Source organism: Lampetra planeri, chromosome 12 (genome assembly GCF_965212315.1).
Source record: "Lampetra planeri chromosome 12, kcLamPlan1.2.h2, whole genome shotgun sequence".
NCBI classification, from domain to species: Eukaryota; Metazoa; Chordata; class Hyperoartia; order Petromyzontiformes; family Petromyzontidae; genus Lampetra; species Lampetra planeri.
In genome coordinates this window covers 13093624-13111983 of record NC_136118.1, presented here as the reverse complement: position 1 = coordinate 13111983, position 18360 = coordinate 13093624, and the positions used below count along the sequence as shown (strand labels likewise).

The 18360-nt window shown below is 42.9% G+C and overlaps 1 protein-coding gene across 7 annotated transcripts in view; it reads left to right on the top strand.

The window, feature by feature from the left end:
* Window positions 1-16970, top strand: part of PROM1 (prominin 1) — a 57651-nt gene extending 40681 nt beyond the window's left edge. Inside the window, exons 17-27 of one of the 7 annotated variants that reach the window (XM_078599573.1) lie at window positions 1616-1687; window positions 2187-2276; window positions 4783-4836; window positions 5155-5235; window positions 5619-5687; window positions 6527-6616; window positions 7031-7146; window positions 9164-9187; window positions 9997-10065; window positions 10497-10588; window positions 13943-16970. In XM_078599573.1, the coding sequence (XP_078455699.1) occupies window positions 1616-1687; window positions 2187-2276; window positions 4783-4836; window positions 5155-5235; window positions 5619-5687; window positions 6527-6616; window positions 7031-7146; window positions 9164-9187; window positions 9997-10065; window positions 10497-10578 (747 nt within the window). In that variant the 3' untranslated portion in view covers window positions 10579-10588; window positions 13943-16970. Of the gene's footprint in view, window positions 1-1615; window positions 1688-2186; window positions 2277-4782; window positions 4837-5154; window positions 5236-5618; window positions 5688-6526; window positions 6617-7030; window positions 7147-9163; window positions 9188-9996; window positions 10066-10496; window positions 10592-13942 lie in introns of all 7 variants that reach the window. The other 6 variants (XM_078599572.1, XM_078599575.1, XM_078599576.1 and 3 more) reach the window with 6 other exon arrangements.
* The last annotated feature ends 1390 nt before the right edge of the window (window positions 16971-18360 follow it).

Below are 18360 nucleotides of genomic sequence, written 5' to 3'. Positions count from 1 at the left end.
ATTTGTTAAGTGGCACGGTGCCAGTGCGACTTTGTTGCATTATGCAAATGTTGCGCAACATCTCACGTTCGATGCTGCAACTTCCTTGCTTCTGTTTGTCAACACAGTTGCATATCACATTGCCGAGCCATTATTTAGTCGGCAATTAAGTTTATTGACCGAAAGGCCCAATCCTCGCCCTCCTCTCGCTTGGGCAGCTTGTCCAGAAAAGGAAAAGCAGAGTGCCTGCTTGATCTAAGAAGAAACTAGCCATGTTCGGAACCTAAAGAATACACAAGAAGCTAATATGAGGACGATAACTAATGTCAGTGTTTTATTGTAATCCATGAACACACCTATTATTACATTTCTAGCTTTCATCATCAACATCATCGTCATCCACTGCTGGATGAAATCCTCTCCACATCGTGGTCGTCCCTTATGTTTTTGCAGTGTCACAGTTCATCTTGCTCTGAGCAAGGGTCCTCCTACCTGTGTACCTTAGACTCGTAGTACAGTCTATGGTACACAAGTCTGACTTTCCACCACTCTGGTCACCTTGGTGATGTGTAGTGGTCCATAATTAAGCGCCGCACCATCTGCTTGTGAAACACAAAGCTGCCACACGCACCGCAAGTAGGGGTCATCGCAACCTGATGTCACGCTGATGATTAACAGCCTGCGATGCATGAGAAGCATTTATCGGTGCAAGGTGGCATGTTATTAGATATTTTTAAAAACCTTCATATTCTACTGGGTAAAGCTGTGTAATGATGTTGGTGTTTGTGTACACATATAATGCAGTTTTTTTCAAAACGTAGCCTTCCATTCTTGGAAAAATACAATTACACGTGCTCATCCGTTTTTGGTTTTGCATCGCTGCTTTGAAAGGATTCGGGGTGGGGGGGGGGTGGAATTATAGCCGCTTTCCACAATGAAACATTTGAAATATCCCACGGCAAGGGGTCCCAGGCAGTGCTTCTCATGGCCATGAACACTGCGGGAGGAGGATCGTGGTTGCTAAGTTAGGGCAATTAAGACGATATGATGCTGGTCGTAACAAAGTATCAGCGTGAGGCCTTCGCTCATAGTCCCGGCTCATCTGGCTGTGAACAACAGTGACCCAAACGAAGGGGCAGTTCCTCGAACCCACCCTGCAGTTTAACTGCACGATGTATTCGTTGAGAAGGACAAAACACAATGTGGAAATTGCACCGTGGAAATTGTTTCGTTTCGTAAATTACAATCAGAAATATAAACGGGCGACGTCTGCACTTTGTTAATTAAATGTCTTTTTTTATTTGAAATAACTCACTGAGGTGGTAAGGAAGTATTTACAATGAATGCCTTTTGTAGTGTGTGGAAAATACCCCAGCCCTGGTTGGTGGGAGCCATGGTCCATGACTGGACATTTGCACTACCAAGTTGAGCAATAGCGCTTGGCTAAAGCACGCGTTTCCAAATCCCCTTGAATCACTGCATCATTTAAACATCGTGATATGTACCTTCAATGATTGCGTAATGTCTAGTCGGGAATATTGTCCTGAAATAGTCTGGTGGGTTTATCTGCGGTGCATGTAGTGCCCCCTGGTGTAGAATATTGCACATTAAAGTTTGTGTTTTTAATTCCTTACAGCTCAACAAAGGCATTACCAAGGTTGATCTGCTTCTGTTTGCCGATAAACTCAGTGAAAAAGCTAACAACCTGGTGAGTTTTGTCAAGCTTGCACGCTTTCCATTTTCTCAAATATATTTCTATTTCAATGCTTTGAAAAATCTGCATGTGGTTTAATTCAGGTTATCCCAGCTGAAGTGTGGAATGAGCCAAACTAAAGTGTGCAGACGCCTATGAACTGTCATTCACGGGCTTTTAATCATAGCTAACGTGTTATGTTTAAAAAAAATTCACCGGGCTGCAGTGTAAAACCCAATTTAATACTTTCATGTACATAAATGTGGCCTTTCTGGTAAGACCCTTAATGTATCTATTTAAAGTTAGCCTAAATGGCACGAATGATTAAAGTTGCGTTTTCTTAATCTCAGGGGGGGGAGAGTTCTGGGAAAAATCATGAGTTTGCTTTAAGAGAGTTGTGTTTATTTTTAACGCACGAGGGGCACTTGTTTGGTCGACTCTGTTCGGTTGTGCACGATGATTTGCGTTTGATTCACGATGATTTACGTTTGCGTGCGACTGTTTGTGGCTGCAGAGCGGGGCACTGGCTAACGCGCTGCGGGGACACGCGGCGAGCATCCGCTGGATTCATTATAACCAAGTGGTAGTTCTCAACAGCAGCATGGTGAGCACTGTGTCCTGCTGGTAACCTGCCTTGGGCCCTTTGCTCCACCAATGTTCGGCATTGTACACTTCATCGCAGCGGCTTGGGTTGTGCACTTTGTATGTATGCATGTTGAACTTAATTCTCGCCGTACATAGCCAATCATGCTATTCGGGTGTGTACACCTTACCAGTGGTTTGTGCTTTACTTATTGCTGGCTTACACACCGTAATATGGCCTGGGTTGTATGCCTTGCCAATCAATGGGTTGTGCACCTCACCATTTACCGCATCGTATACCACCACACGTACACTAGCAGCGTTACACACCGTAGTGGTGGCTGGGTTCTGTGTACAGCAGAAGCTGGATATGGAGTGATGACATAGCCCAGTGATTCCAGCGTTAGGCCGCCTGTTCAGGAGGTTCGCGGTTCGAATCTGACAGGCCCTGGTTCATTCTGCGGGTGTATACATCGTAAGGTACGCGCTGCCTGCTTCACAGTGGACGTTAAAGATCCCTTGACGGCTTTTGAAAAGAGTGGGCCATACGTTATGCGCTGGCGTCATCGTCTAAATTTGCCAAATTTTAAAAAAGGATCACAAAATACTCAATTGGAATTACACGTAGCAATTACCACCCCCACTGGCAGACTAATTCCTACTTTGTAGGCTGGTTCTGAGTCACTTTTTTCCATAGAGGGACAGCTGCTACGGAGGGGTTCCCCTTCTAATGTTCGAGATGAGATGGAAGGCATTTTGTTATTAAATAATTATTAAATAAGCACACCTCTTGGGAGCAAAGCAAGGTTTGCTCATATCTGAAGTGTGCTTGTATCAGAAGTTGCCCTTGGACTCCCTCCACCAGTGTAATGTTCGATATTGCTTATATCAGAACTGTGCTTATATAAAGTGTGCTTGTATCCAGCTTCTCCTGTATAAATATTTTTCTTGCACAAAATACGGTCTAACAACAACAACAACCTTGTCGATCGTGAAATATGAATTGTAATAATGTGCGCTGTGCATATTGCTGCTGAACCCACGACTAACCAGAGTTTGGATCCACAGCCAGGTACCGATAATCCGGTCGTGAGGGCCCATAATGGGGTACACCTCACTCAGGCCAGACTTGTGTGACGGATGGAGGTGGTGGTGGTTCCCCACTCTTCAACAACACCTCCATTGCTACAAATTTAAGCACTACGCGTGGGACACGGCGTGTTCCCCTTGTCTGATACAACAGCCGCTATTCGCCACCAAGTGGCGGTGATGTCACCACAGCGCTTGTGCCAGGCTGGGTGCGCTGCCACGGTGCAAACACCCGTGTATAATCGAAACCTCCGTCGCCAGTAACAAGCCTCCACAGTCGTTGACATTTCAAAATGGAGGCGTGAATTGTTTGCTTATTAATGATAAAAATTAATGTTTAAAGATGTTTGTTATTGTTGTGTTTTGAACATGAGCGTGTGTTCCGATTTGACATTGTGACTCCAAGGTAAATGTTTAAAGAGTAAGTGCTTTGATGTTTATGTTTAAAGTGATTGGTGGTGGTCTACTGGGTGCAATTGTGGGGCTTCCCTTACCAAAAACTGGGGTTATCTTGGAGATGACAGTGTTGTTAATATTTCCTACAAATACAACTGGGTGTTTTGCCTCCATCACAGCGTATTTGGCTTGTGGCCGAGGTTATCTTGACCTGTACAGTTTCCAGTCTGGGCAAGGGCAGCCGCGTGTTGTGTATACCTCCCAGTCGCAGTTTATGTTGATGTATATTTTGTTACGTGTGTATTTGGTTTATATTTTCTATTTTTGTGTTTATTTAAACATTCGTCAATTTTCACTTTTGTATGAATTCTTAAAAAAAAATGTTGTCTTCATATTTCCTTCATTTTCATTTCCCCCTCCCTTTCAAATGTTCCTTCTGATTATTTTTTCACCTATTTTATATATTTTTTACAAGGAATGTAAATTAATGACAGTGCCCACTTTCTGACTTGTACTTTTCTCCATTCATGCTGCGCTCTCATCCAATACACTAAATAAGAAATATACTGGAGCAAGGGTAAGAGAATCTTTATTTTTCTATCAACCTTACTCCGTCTCCTTGTCTCTTAATGGAAATGTTACAATCTCTCTCTCTGAATCACAATCACTTCCGTTTGGTGTCCTGTACTGTGAAGGGGAAGACTCGAAGTGGAAGTTGATGAATGTTCATACTTGTAGCTCTCCGAAGCCTTTCCGGCTCGCACCACAGCGCTCGACGTTTCCCTCCACGTGCCGGAGAGCTTTTGAATGAACCAGCACGTGGAGAAAAACGTCGGTCTTTGAAAAAAAATTATGCGGCGCAGCCCGAACGCATACCGGAGAGCCGTATGGCACGGCCGCAGAAAACTTTTACAGTAACGTTCATACTCGTGCATGTTGATGTACCCTTTAACATGGTGTTGTACGTAATAAAATATTTCTTTAATTTATTGTTGTTGACTAATTCCGAAATGAGTGCTTAACATTTCTGTTGTTGTTTTCAGAGTACTTTGAGCAAGAGTTTGAACTCTCTCCAGAGGACATCCCTTGCTCTGCAGGTTGGGACTTGTGATCACATTCACACTGAATAGCTACTCCAGTGAAATGAGACTTAATTCACCACGTAGAATATTTTACTAGAGTTTGATCACGGACACAAATTGATCCAGATCATGAAATAATGTCTGTTGATGGTTATTGTTGATTGGAATTTGCGTACCAACGTCACTTTACATCTAACAATAAATATCACACGTATGTGTGGGCCCACGTGGACACACACGGGCTTGTGACATGCTTATCCACACGTGCACTTAACGCACTTGCAAAAGAGACAAAAAAATGTGTTAAATGTTTTGTGTGTGTGTGAATCCTAGAGTGAGATTACAGAAGTCATTGACAAATTGGACATCGCCCAGAGTCTCATCAATAACAATGCCTCACAGGTTATCATTGGGGTAAGTTGTTATGTTTGTGTTACTGTCTTGTCTATTCTCCTTCACTATGGAATAAAATGCCATGTGTATCATATTATTTGTAATGCGGAATGTTGAAATAAAAGTTTCCTTCGAGAAAATGTGTTTTAGGAAATATTCCTCAATTCAGTCAGTCAATTTTGGGTGAGGTCCATTGAGCAAAGAATATCTCTTTCAATTGCTTCAGTTTTGTAAGAAGGATTTGTGTTGTACAGCCAAGTAATTTGAGTTGCAAGCCTCGTGGATGCATTGGTAACAAATGAGACCTTTACGAACAAACATTTTTAGGGAAAGCACCTTGCAGAAAAGTTACATCGACCCTTTTCAGCAATCGTAACACATTGCAATATTTGTCTTTTTTAAAGGAAACGAAGACCTATATGAAGACTATAATAGGATACTTTGAGAGTTACGTTACTTGGACAAAGTTTTCCGTGAGTACATGAGAGCTGCACAAATTATACAATGCACACCTGTTAGTAGCCCACTGACTTGACTTATTATGTGCATTCTTAATCACAAACATATATCTACCGTGAAACTGGGAACATTATTAAGTAGGTGCAACACCGCATGTTTACCACTCAAATTGAAAGCTGGAGTCCGGTTTAATCGAAGTCGATTGGAAGGTGTGGCACAGATACCCACGTTTGCATGCAAGCGCTGTGTATAGGTTCTTTTGTAAACGTACAGCCCATTTGTATTGGATGTCCTGCAGTTGACGCCTTCACCGTTTTGCCAGGGAGTGAGGGACCAGGTAGTGGCTTTCTAACCAGTGTCGCTCGCTTGTTAGAAGCCGCCCCTCGAACTGTTGGGGCAGGGGTGACAGCGCCCCAGACCTGTGCCCGGGTGCTGTGCTGTTGAGCCCAAATACAACCCGCAGGTCGATGTTGCACAAGTTCGTGTCTGGTTCTTCTTGTCTCTTCCACCGATACAACACCTGGTGCCATTCAATACTCAGGCCCTTAAATACGTTGATTGTGGGGAGCTATAAGACCACTCGGACGGATATCGATTTACGTGTCCGCTAAGTTCCACTCTTTTAATCTTGATTTCAAGCTCACACATATATAACCTTTTGTTGTAACGGCTCTCTCGCTGTGTTCTGCCTGGTTCAGCAGTTCCACTGCTGGATTCTTTTTTCCGCCTGAGGACGACTGCTTGTGTTGCGATCTAAACGTCGTGATATATTATTTTCTATTTTATTTTATTTTTCTACCTACGTGACTTTTCCGAAAGAACCAATGAGTATGGCTTCCACTCTTTTGTGCAGATTTCCAACAAGGTGGCCACCTGCAAACCGGTCTCCAATCTGGTCGACTCTGTGGACATCATTGCGTGCAGCTACGTGATGGACTCGCTGGTGAGAGACGCCACTGAGTTGTGTACCAGAGAGTAGCATTTGGCACAAGGGTCCTGCATTGGGACATTTTCTGAATAATTAGACATTTTGGAGGAAACTAGATTTCTTCCTGTGGTTAGCGCACTGCGCTACGAACCCGGTGACCCAAGTTCGATTCCCGCTTACAGCCAACATCAGTGACGATTATCTGAACCGGTCCAGGGCCTCCTGTTGGTCAACTCAGCCTTAAATGCATGCCTGGTGTGGTGTGTAAACATCAGCACTGGGAAGACAAAGGTGGCCCAGCGAGGCATAGTGTTGGCCACCTATCCACCTCCCTCGTGTGCCATGCCAGCCTTAATAGGGGCTCGAAAATAGCACTTTCCCCGACAGTCCGTTGAAGGCTAATATATTTGTTTCGTCTCTTTTTTTCAGAACGCGTTTTGGTTTGGCCTCGGTTGGGCGACGGTGTTTTTAATTCCGAGCATCATTTTTGCCGTGAAGCTGGCAAAATACTACCGGCGCATGGACACCGAGGACGTGTACGATGAGTGAGTGCCGTGTGAAATCTGCTTTGCCGTGTACGTCCAAATACTCGTAGCACGCGATCAAAAAAAGTCGTGAAACCACGGCCACGTTAAGAGCGAGGCAAAACGGGCACTTGTCGTTCTTAGCGAGTGGCTTATCCTCGCTGCGTGGCCCAGGTAGTTTTATAACTGTATAAATTGTGAAGCCAGTGATGCTGGTGTACGGTGCTTTTTCTGCAATATTTTGCTGTCTTTTCTTGGATTTTCTGTTTGCACATAGTCACATAGTCACTTTAAGATGTTTTCTTGTTCATGTTTTTGTTTGTTGCGTTTGCACCCAATTCAAGAGCCGAATGGCTCACAGGGCTATACCAAATAAATGAAACTGAAAATGAAAAACTGCAACAGATGCTTAATACAGTGGAATGTACCTTTTGCCCTTCTATATAAATGATTTACATCCTGTATAGATAGGTGCTGCTAAGGCGTAGTGACTAACTGTGCTTTTGTTGCCTCTGATTTTACTAAGTAATGGACACTTGAAGCTAAAGACGAAAATGGTATTCGGACAATAGACTGACAGTCCTATATCTCGTCATCGGCTTTACCTTAATAATTATTAAACCAATGTGTGTACATACCTCAACACCCGCATAGGGCAATGGACGTTTACCTAGGTTTCAATTCCTTCCGCTGCTTGTTACTTACCCTTCCAAAGCGATTGAGGTTTCCCTGTCTCTGTTGTTATTACTGTGGTGTGCACGGTGTGTTTGTGTTTTGGTTTTGTTCCTCCTGCCGCTGACTCTTAAATGTGAATCTTAAATCTTCTTGGAATCAAGAAGCATCAGCTTAAAATGGTCTCATCAAGGGGTCCATGTAGATTTAAACAATGTACCGTACGTTAATTTCTCAGTGATTGGGCGAGGTGTTTTAAGGGGCATTAATACAGGGACTTGGTTTACACACGGCTGATAGAGTAGGCGTAAGCGTTGAAGGCAGGAAATGTCAACGTTAATTCCATCCACAGGAGTAGACACAAACACTGATTGCCTGCGGTTGGCCTGGAACCCTGCTTGCCCACTTGTCATGTGATCTCATGCCTGCCCTGTCTCTCTTTTTCGCCTTTTGCAGTTCATCAGTGTCGGGGATCTGGCATTTTACCTTCTGATAACCATTCCTACTTTTTAAGTCGTGTTATTTTTTTTGTTTGTTCCACTTTGGAATTTTTGCCTCTTCTCTTATATTGCAAAATTCTGCATGCATTTCTCATCGCAACTGCACACTTTTGTTTTGTTAGCAAATGTAAAATTGTTGTGAGCCTCTTTTCTCAGTTTACCATCCGCGCTAATAACGCCACTCTACTTCTCTTACATTCAGTGATATGATAATAATACACGTGCAGCGCACAGAAGTTCACATTGTTTACGGTTTGGCTGTGGGAGTTCTAGCACATTACGAATTTCAATGCTGTGGGTTTTTTTTCTATGAATATCAGGCCATTTTCTAGTAAAATTTATCTACGAGTATTTGATTAATGCGAGATACCGAATTTGTTTCTTATGTAATACGGAGACTATTGAGCCGTGTTAAAGGGTTTAAGTGGTGCTATAGCGAAGCACTCGACTCACTATGAGAAGGGTGCAATGAGTTATAATGTCGGTTGGGGGGTCGACTCAGCCTATCGTCCCCTCCAGGGTCGAGACGTTGACGTGGCAGTTTCGTAGTAAATTAAGATTGTGCATCACATGGCCCGTTTCTCGTCGTTTGAATGTGGAATTTCCACCTCTGGCTCAACAGGAGCCAGTAGAGATGAGTGGCAATCCCATTATTATAATTGGTAAGAATCTACTAATATGGGGGGATTGTAACACAGTAATGATGGATTCTATAAGAGTCCCATGTGATGGGGAATAAATACCCTTGCAACAAATTAATTAATGTCATTGGTTTCTATGTTCTTTCAGTGGTATAGACTGAACAATGCACATTCTCACAGTGTTAAAAGATAAAAAGTAATCATTAATTGCCTTATTTTTTTTAGAGATGAACACATACCTATGACCAAGTAAGATGTTTTCTTCTTCAGTTTAGTTTTTGTAAACTTCTTTTTGCAATTGTCACACGTCTAAAATAATAATTTACCATTAAGTCTAACCGCTCTTTTGTACAAGTAAAATGTGAAAAATATTTTTTTATTATTAAAATTATTATATATAAAGTCATTATACTGGACATGCAATGTAGATTGCCATTTTATAATTCAATTCAAATATTTTCACACCACATGAATATGTACAGTAAAACAGCTGTGATTTGATCCATATAATATAATACTAACGTCCATGGCTTTTTCGTCTTCTAAAATATGTTTTTTGAAGTATTTTTTGTCTCAGCAGACTTGTAACTAAAAGTCACGCGTTCAGGGCGAAGTCTTAATTTATCCTGCCAGTGCAAACAGTAACCAGTGCTGTGAAGGATCTGCCGCTGGCAAGTGCTTCCCACAAAAAAAATCTTCAATCAATTGCTGCATGTCATCAAATCTGCTGTCCCGTCATTGTCGACGGCATACGCCTGATACCCTTAAGAAATTCTAGAGTTTCAGGTTTCTTAAAGAAAAGGCCTCCCAGCATGGAGCCGATAGGAGTAACTTCGTCAGGCCAATGTGTCTGCCCCCTAAATCGGGGCCAATGCGATTGCCAATCTAAAGCCTCTAACCCAAATACATTGGCTCTTGGGCTTGAAACAGCTCCGACTAAGCCTATGAACGCTGTGGCCTTGAGTGCATAGCCTGCATTAAATACAGAATTTTACACGTAAAAAAGTTTTGCATATTTATTTAAACAATTTACGAATCTTGGCAATGTTTTGTTTCAGTATGGATTTTGGTAGTAATGGTTATCAGACAAGACAGTCCCATGGCATTGACAATCCTGTTGCAAAAAGGTAAACGGAAAGACTTTAAATTTGGATATCAAACTCACATGGCTGTTCCATTCATTCCCTCATCCACCCTTTTATTAACGCACGTTAACAATGTGCATGCCGGGCAGTGTCCATCTCCTGACGTGTAGCGCTGTTCATTGGGATGCATGCGTTAGTTCAGTGGCAGGTAATGACCAGTACGTGAACATTTATATAACATTTTATAGCGAACAAGCGGGTTTAAAACGCCTTTTTGTTGCATACCATTTCCTGTTGTGACCTTAATAACCTAAGGAGCATATAAGCGGTACAATCGCAAAAAACACCTCGACATACGCGTAGAAGTTTTGATTTCGAAACAGACAACATGCACGACTGATAAACATGTTGCGTTTGGAACTGAGCCTCCGTCATGCGCCCACGCTTGTCCGCTATGCACAACGAACCTGCAGCCCCTACTGTGGAGAGAGCTGGGAGCGTTGTCCCCGAGCCTTGACCCCTCCCAGGCAAGCTGAGTGGGGAGAGCAACCCTAAGATAACCAGGGTAGTAAGTACCAACCCCGCCGCTCAGTCCCAACACCCTAACCGTACTAACTAGCCAACGCATGGTGCATACTAACAATGCTCTAATACGGATTTCATAGCATCAGCATGCGGACTGTGTGTGTTTGCGCACGTGCTTGCCCTCGTTTGCAATGTGGTTTCTTTCCACACGTGGTTGCACGTTAAATGTTATTCAGGAAACTCTACCGAACCGCGTGCTTGCACACCCAGTGGATGCTGTTTGGCAAGCCGGCTGTTTGGTATTTCTTGCACCGATGTGCTTATTGGATGCAGCCTTTGATTGGCCACGAAGAAAGGGCTGGGCTCGGAGCATGGTTTAAACGTCCGTACGAGAAGGTGGAGTCGTTTAGTTTTGCTCCTCCATAACAAACCCATCGAAACTTCATCCTTATCGGGGAAGCGATATATGAATTCCTTGTACGCAGTACGGTTTCTGTGGATTCTGTGGATGTTGATGTTGAGTAGAGTGAGATTCTCTAAACACCATGGCAGCAATCTGTCCAGGATTGAGTTACACTCAACTTGCCTTGGTGCCACTTTTGTTTACACATCTCTACTCCCAAGTTGTGTTTTGCAGGATGTTTGACTCCCGGTTAGCACACTCTTGCCTCTGTTACCTTTGGTATATATTATGGCCTGTTTATTTTAATGACTGTGTTTCAATTACACACACACAACAGTTGAGACTGCTAGGAATGGCTTTAGCATTCATTACATCCAGGTTTTTTCCCCACATGTTTAGTTTAAAGGTGGTGGATGAACTAAAATAGAGTGCACATTTAAAATATATTTCCAGCGGAAGAGTGGTAATATAGTCGTGGTCCTCGCCATAGAGCTATGAACACGGTCACCTGGGTTAAATTCTTGGCCACGGTTTACATCAGTGACGAGTGATATCTATATATCCTGGGCAACCCCCATCGCCAACCCCCAACGAACCAGCATGTTTAAGTACGGTCAAGAAACCACTGAGACTAATACGGTGTTTGGCGTGGGCCTTTGTCCGGCAGTGGATTGACAGCAGCCTGTAAAACCGTGCTTACATCACAAAGCAGGAGGATGCATCGCCTTGGGACATTCTTTGCATGTTGGGTAATTTCACTGCAGAATTAAACTGGGGGGAAAAAATCCCCTTCCTTTTTCAACGAAACTGGCTTGTTAGGCCCAAGGGAAATCCATTTGTCTCCATGTGTGTGCATCTCGATCGTGTTGTTGTTGTTTCAACATTGTCTTTGTTTTTTCATGTGCTTCAAATTATGTGCTTGTGCTGCTCGGCGTAGGCACAGAGCAGTATTCATGTTTAGTCAATCACATCACCATCTGTACTAATCTCAAATGTATTCATTGTTTTGCCTTGTGTCAACAGATACAGCATAAAACAATTGAGTCATATTGTGGTATTAAAATGTCACTCTGGGGATTTTTGGTACTTTTATATGTTTGACCTCGATTAATAATTTTGCCCAAGTAGAGCACTGATCCAGTAACATGTTTTTTTAATTGTTTAGCAAGTGCTGTTGTAACTTCTTCATTGGCTGCTGTGGAGTGCATTATTTAATATACCACAGTATTGCTCTATTGATTTCGGTGTAACCCACTTAATATCAGACATTACACAAAGGGGCTGCTGCTTTAACAGGCTTCTTCGTGACTTAAATGCCACTGGTTTTCAGTCTTGAGCATATTAAGTGGGTTACGTAAAAATGTACATGTTGGCTCTCATTTAGCTGCTTGTTCATTTTCCATCGATGGACACCCATAATGCAATGCGCATCCTGCATTTGACGTGACACGCCGCCACCTTTTCAGGCAGGAAATGCAGTCCTGGCTGGGCGAGTAACGTGTGAGAGGTCATTGAACACGTGTTGGGGATTGTGTTGGGGTTAGGGTAGAAAAATCGTGGTGCAAATTGCTACAATGTGGCATTGCACGCACGGCGGGGTTTTGCTCCCAGTCTTACTGTGCATACGCATATACACGCATGATGGCAATTGTGTTGTTTTATATTCCATCTGAATGTTGCTTCGCCAAATAATTTGTAATGACCTTATTTTGATTTTTGTTTTGTTTGTTTGTTTGCATGCCACTTTTAGTGGATTTGATTGACCAGCCAATAGTGTAAGTGTATTCTTAGGTTTTTTCGGTAAAGTCACGTAGGTAAAACATCAAAATTAATGAAAATAAAATAAAATAAAAACAAAAATCACGACGTTTCGGAGGCAACACGAGTCTCCGTCATCAGGTGGGACCGTCACAGCCGAATTAGCTGCATCAAGTGAGGCAATGATTCAAGAAGTAATCCCTTATAAGCAAGTTGAAGGGGGGAGGAGAGGGGGGGGTAGCTCATCAGAATGTGGTAGCCAATGAATGGAACGTATCGGGAGAGAGGGGGGCGGGGCTCAAAGACAGCACGGGGCGCCAAGCACAACGCATCGGGAGGGGGAGGGGGGGGCCAAAACAATGGACGACGGCTTGGACGCGGTTGCTGCTGCACACGCCAACACAATGGACAGAGAGGGGTGACGGGAGGTCTGATACACATGATAGACAAAAGAACGAAAATGCCCATGTTTATACCAATGCTGGCTGAACAATGAAGAGAGCACTGCCAAAAAATAACTGGGGATGTGCCTGTCAGATACACTTTTTTGGACCATCTTATCTGACAGGCACTATTTTACTTTACTTTACCGAGTGTTAACATCCCCAGTTATTTTTTGGCAGTGCTCTCTTCATTGTTCAGCCAGCATTGGTATAAACATGGGCATTTTCGTTCTTTTGTCAATCATGTGTATCAGACCTCCCCTCCCCCCTCTCTGTCCATTGTCTTGGCGTGTGCAGCAGCAACCGCGTCCAAGCCGTCGTCCATTGTTTTGGCCCCGCCCCCCTCCCTCCCGATGCGTTCCATTCATTGGCTACCACATTCTGATGAGCTCCCCCCCCTCTCCTCCCCCCTTCAACTTGCTTTTAAGGGATTACTTCTTGAATCATTGCCTCACTTGATGCAGCTAATTCGGCTGTGACGGTCCCACCTGATGACGGAGACTTGTGTTGCCTCCGAAACGTCGTGATTTTTTTTATTTTATTCTAATTAATTTTGATGTTTTACCTACGTGACTTTACCAGAAAAAAACCTAAGAATATGATTCCTTGCAGTCACGAAAGCTTCAAATCTAGAATTAGTGTGTGTTTGTGTGCACATGAGGGGGGTGGGGGTGTGGTAAATTGGGTACACATTTATATTGCACACCGCCTAAAATTAACAACCGTGCAAATAAGCATTACCACACTTTTTAAATATACGCGTTATAAATGCACTCTTGTCTTTGTTTAGGTAACGGGATGAAGATGGCAGTGAGGAAATCGGTTCGTTCTGGCGGTGGTGTGGAATCGCGACGAGAATTCGACATGTTCTTGAAAACTGTAAACTCTCCACTGTGCTGCAGTTTGCCTGTGGAGCTATTTTAATTGCTTTATCATTGGCTGGATTTTTTTTATACACATTATTTTACCTGACAATGTAACTTTGTTTTTTACCCGAGAATGTCAACCCTTTAGCAGTAAAGTAAGTTGAGTGTAAAATAAATACAGCTATGCTTAAGCACTCTAGCGCAAGCTTACCCAATAAATAACGTTGTTGTTTTCCGCACGTCAAACGTTCCTCTTTTCTGGTGTTTTGATACGTTGATTTGGTTTGTTTTGTTGAGTCTGTGGGAGCGCCAACACTGCAGCCACATCGCGTTCAAGAAGGATGAAAGCAGTAAACAATTTCTGTACATTAAAAAGCAGTAACATAGATGACATAGTTGTATTACAAGTACTGCTATGACTTGTTCCTACGTTCTTTGATGCTTACCTTGTTTTTAAGTCCTGCAAGTCCCTTGCCATGTAACCAATATTTGGCAGACGCTGTATAAGCTTGTCTTGCACTAGATATATTGAATGTGTAGCATGTATATTTTTGTGTTATAACAACACCATACACCTTACATTTGTACAGTAACTCACAGTCGTAGTTTTATTTTTTATTGATTAAATAACATTGCTCGGTTTATTCTATAAGGAAAAGATGGCAGCCTTCACTACCTAGCTCCGTCCTTAAGAGTCGGCAGTTGAATTGCCTTGGGGCAAATTGAAAACTCATTTCTTTAGAACTGCGTTTTGTGTTTAGTTTGTTTTCCTTCCCCCGCACCTCAGATTATTATCACGGTTGGCTACATACGGTGCGAAAGAAGTTCAACATACACACGTTTATACACATCCACTTGCAGCACATCGTGGCATCCCCACAAGTGTACATTGGGCTTTCATTAGTTTTGTACTCATGTCGCTTTTTTTTGTTTAAAAAAGGAAACTGTGGTTCAACCGATTTAATCGCCCTGACAGCACATGATGAGGCCAGTGTAGTAACTCCCAACTGCCCTCCCCCCCATGTACAACAATCTAATGCAGTGCTCGCCAATATAACTTGAACACTCTCTGAGTGTGATTCGGATTTTTAATTATTTCATTTGGAGCCCTCGTCGTTTACATGTTTAGCGAAGTCCTGAGTCCAATCCCTCTCGCTTGCGATGGACAGATGTTCCGCGTCGAAAAAAAAGTCTGCTGTGGAACAACAATCAACAGTAGGCAAAGATGAATAATATTTGTTCAACAACTTCTCAGACGAATTAATTTATATACTTAAGTTGTTTTATTTTCATGTATGCTAAAATTATGTTTTCATTATTTCGCTTGAAACATTAACTTTCATTTTATTGTTGATTAACGATTTTATTAAGGTTGGTTTTCCTGTGTGCGAGTGGAAGGATACACATAGAGTGCAGATTATGTAGTTCTTATTTATTTTACTAGACTATATAAAAGAGATTTAGAGTTTTATGTCATCTATTTATATTTTTAAATAGAAAAGTATTTGTCATATGACTACTACTACGAAAATGTATGTTGATTGTAGGTATACAAAGTTCAAGTGATGGTCGTGGAAATTTTCTATCACGGTTTAATATTCGTACAGTGCACCATTAATGAACAATTTATATTTCAAGTTGTATACAAGTACTGTCATATGAACACACGCAACCACATCGTATAATGTGGGTGTCTGTGCACCATAGCGAATTACCACGATTAACTGTACACTGCCACTTAAAGAGAGCGAAAACTGTTGCTTAAAATTGCTGCCTACATGTATACACGTAGCATCACAGCGCGAGTTTTAAAGTTTTAAAAAGTATAAAAGTTTGAACAAAAATATTAAACCGTTATAACATTCGCATACGCGTGCACATGCATTATAAGAGCGCAGCGTTCTGCCACCAAACGCCGGTGGGTTCCACTCCCAAGTTTGACATCGCATGTTATGGGCCCCCACGTTATGGCCCCACTTGGCCAGCTTTGTGTACCGTTATGTTCGGTTTTACTTTTGAAACGACGAATGTGAAGACCACGTAGGTCTAAGAGGGGTGGGCAAATGTATTTGTATGAACAAACGGACAAGGGTTGTCGGTGTTCCCACTTTTGGGAGGTTATTGCCCGTGGAGCAGCCATGGGGCACGATTTCAGCCCATCTCGAATCAACCGACCACAGCACAACTCCCCACCACCACAACGGGCTGCTGTCGTGTTCATTGCCTGAAGAAAGGCAGCCACATTCGTTTGGCATTTATTTTTCAGAGGTTATAGAGGCACGGGTGCATTTTTGTATTGCCGGCGGAAATTACCGTACGGATGAAACTATCTTTTTTAGCTAACTGCGTATGTAATGTAGAATCTTCTGCTTACAAAATTAAGGCGAGGTTGGCAGGGGGGTGGTTGTCATATGACTGAGCCAGTCACGTCTCGAAAATGTAAGCGGTTTTTTTTTCACTCCCGAATTGGCAACTTTGACGAATGCTGCAAATGAAAATTGACATTGGAAGTGGCAATAGTTGTAACGTTACAGCCTTTGCATCCTCTATTTTAGAATATCTTTGTAATATACACCTTTCAAATGTTCCACTGCGTACGCGGGTGTGCTGCATGGCTCTCCGATGCGTTTGCGGGTTGTACCACGAGTTATAGGGCGAAATGTCCAACGTTTCGTTCCTAGCTGTGGGAGCTTGTGCAGGAACGATCGCACCGCGTGGTGGGAGAGCTTCGGCATAAATGAGTTAACATTGGAGAGCGATGCAAATGTTCCCGCTTTGTAGAATACCTGATCTGTACTGTCATCTGTAACTCCTTTAAAGAACGTACAGTCTGAGTTTACAGGCGTTTTACATTAACACGTTGATATTCTACACCCGGCGTTCACTTTAAAGACCAAGTTTTGTTCTGTCTGCACCCAAGACCCGTTGAATAAATGTGATGATCATCTCTTACCCATGTGTTCAGTGGTGATCGCCGCGTCTGTGATATCACGTGTCGTGGTCGTGTGTTTAATATGCATTTTTGTAAGATCAAGACTGAGGGTTTCACAACTGTTCTCAGATTATACAGCAGTAACAAAAAAAACCTGCTTCAATGAGCAATGACAGAACTCATCTCTTGGCCCTTAGTCTCGAAATGTCACATTCTCATGGATGGGGGATGTCAATGCACGGGACCACCACTGTACACTTTCCAAAAAGTGTTACAGCACTTATCATTCCTGGAGGGACGGCAGGCCTCGATGGGGATTGGCTTGGATCACACCTTCTAACCACTGATATGAGATACAACTATTGTCAGGTGTGCAGTTTCGAGATCGTTGCAATATTTTGTCAAGATAAAACGTAATTTAAAATAATTGTTTCGCACGCTTCACACGTCATTAGCGAGGTTCATACTGAGACGAATGTCGGTTTTGAGATATCACAAATGTCCCGACTAACCAGGCCCGGGAGGAGGCAACGGCACAGCTTGCATTATTCAACGCATCTATCACGTAACTTGAATAAAAAGTGGTCAGAGTGCACTTTACGTCAAGGTCAGACTACAATCCGAGAATAGCCCATCAAGGAGAAATGCTCAAACATTCAGCGCGTCCAGTTGAAAATATCAGTGTTTAATTCATCTTCTTAGGTTTTTTCGGTAAAGTCACGTAGGTAAGTCACATGTTTAATTCATGTTGTTGAAAGGATAGTTTCTAATCGGCCCAAAAAAATACCGCCGTGGGTCATGAATCAGTCCCATTCACAGCAGCCGCACCTTTACATCAGCCGCACCTTAACTCTTAGAACCTCCTGGTTCAACCAGTCTACACAACAAAGACTCATTCCTGGCAGCGGTTTCAGCCGCACCACCTCTACATAACAAAAGGCTCAGTCCCATTTACACGCACCTTTACATCAGCCGCACCTTAACAACTCTTGGAACCTCCGAGTTCAACCAGTCTACACAACAAAGGCTCATTCCTAACAGCGTGCTTGAGCCGCACCGAACCTCAATAATAATATCCAGGGCCTACCTTGGCTCCTCCCACCCTCAAGCAGTATATATACAAGGACTGTTTTCTTGGAATTTCTCTTACTTGATACAGCTATCGTGCTGTGACGGTTCCACCTGAAGACGGAAGCTTGTGTTGCCTCCGAAACGTGATTTTTATTTTACTTTTATTAATTGTAATTTTTTACCTACGTGACTTTACCGAAAAAAACCTAAGAATATGAATCCTTGCAGTCACGAAAGCTTCAAATCTAGAATTAATCCACCTGTGGATAAATGCCCCTCCCCCAAGTGGTCGCCATCCGCCACGGTCCAGACACGAAGCCAGCACCTCCACCTGCACGC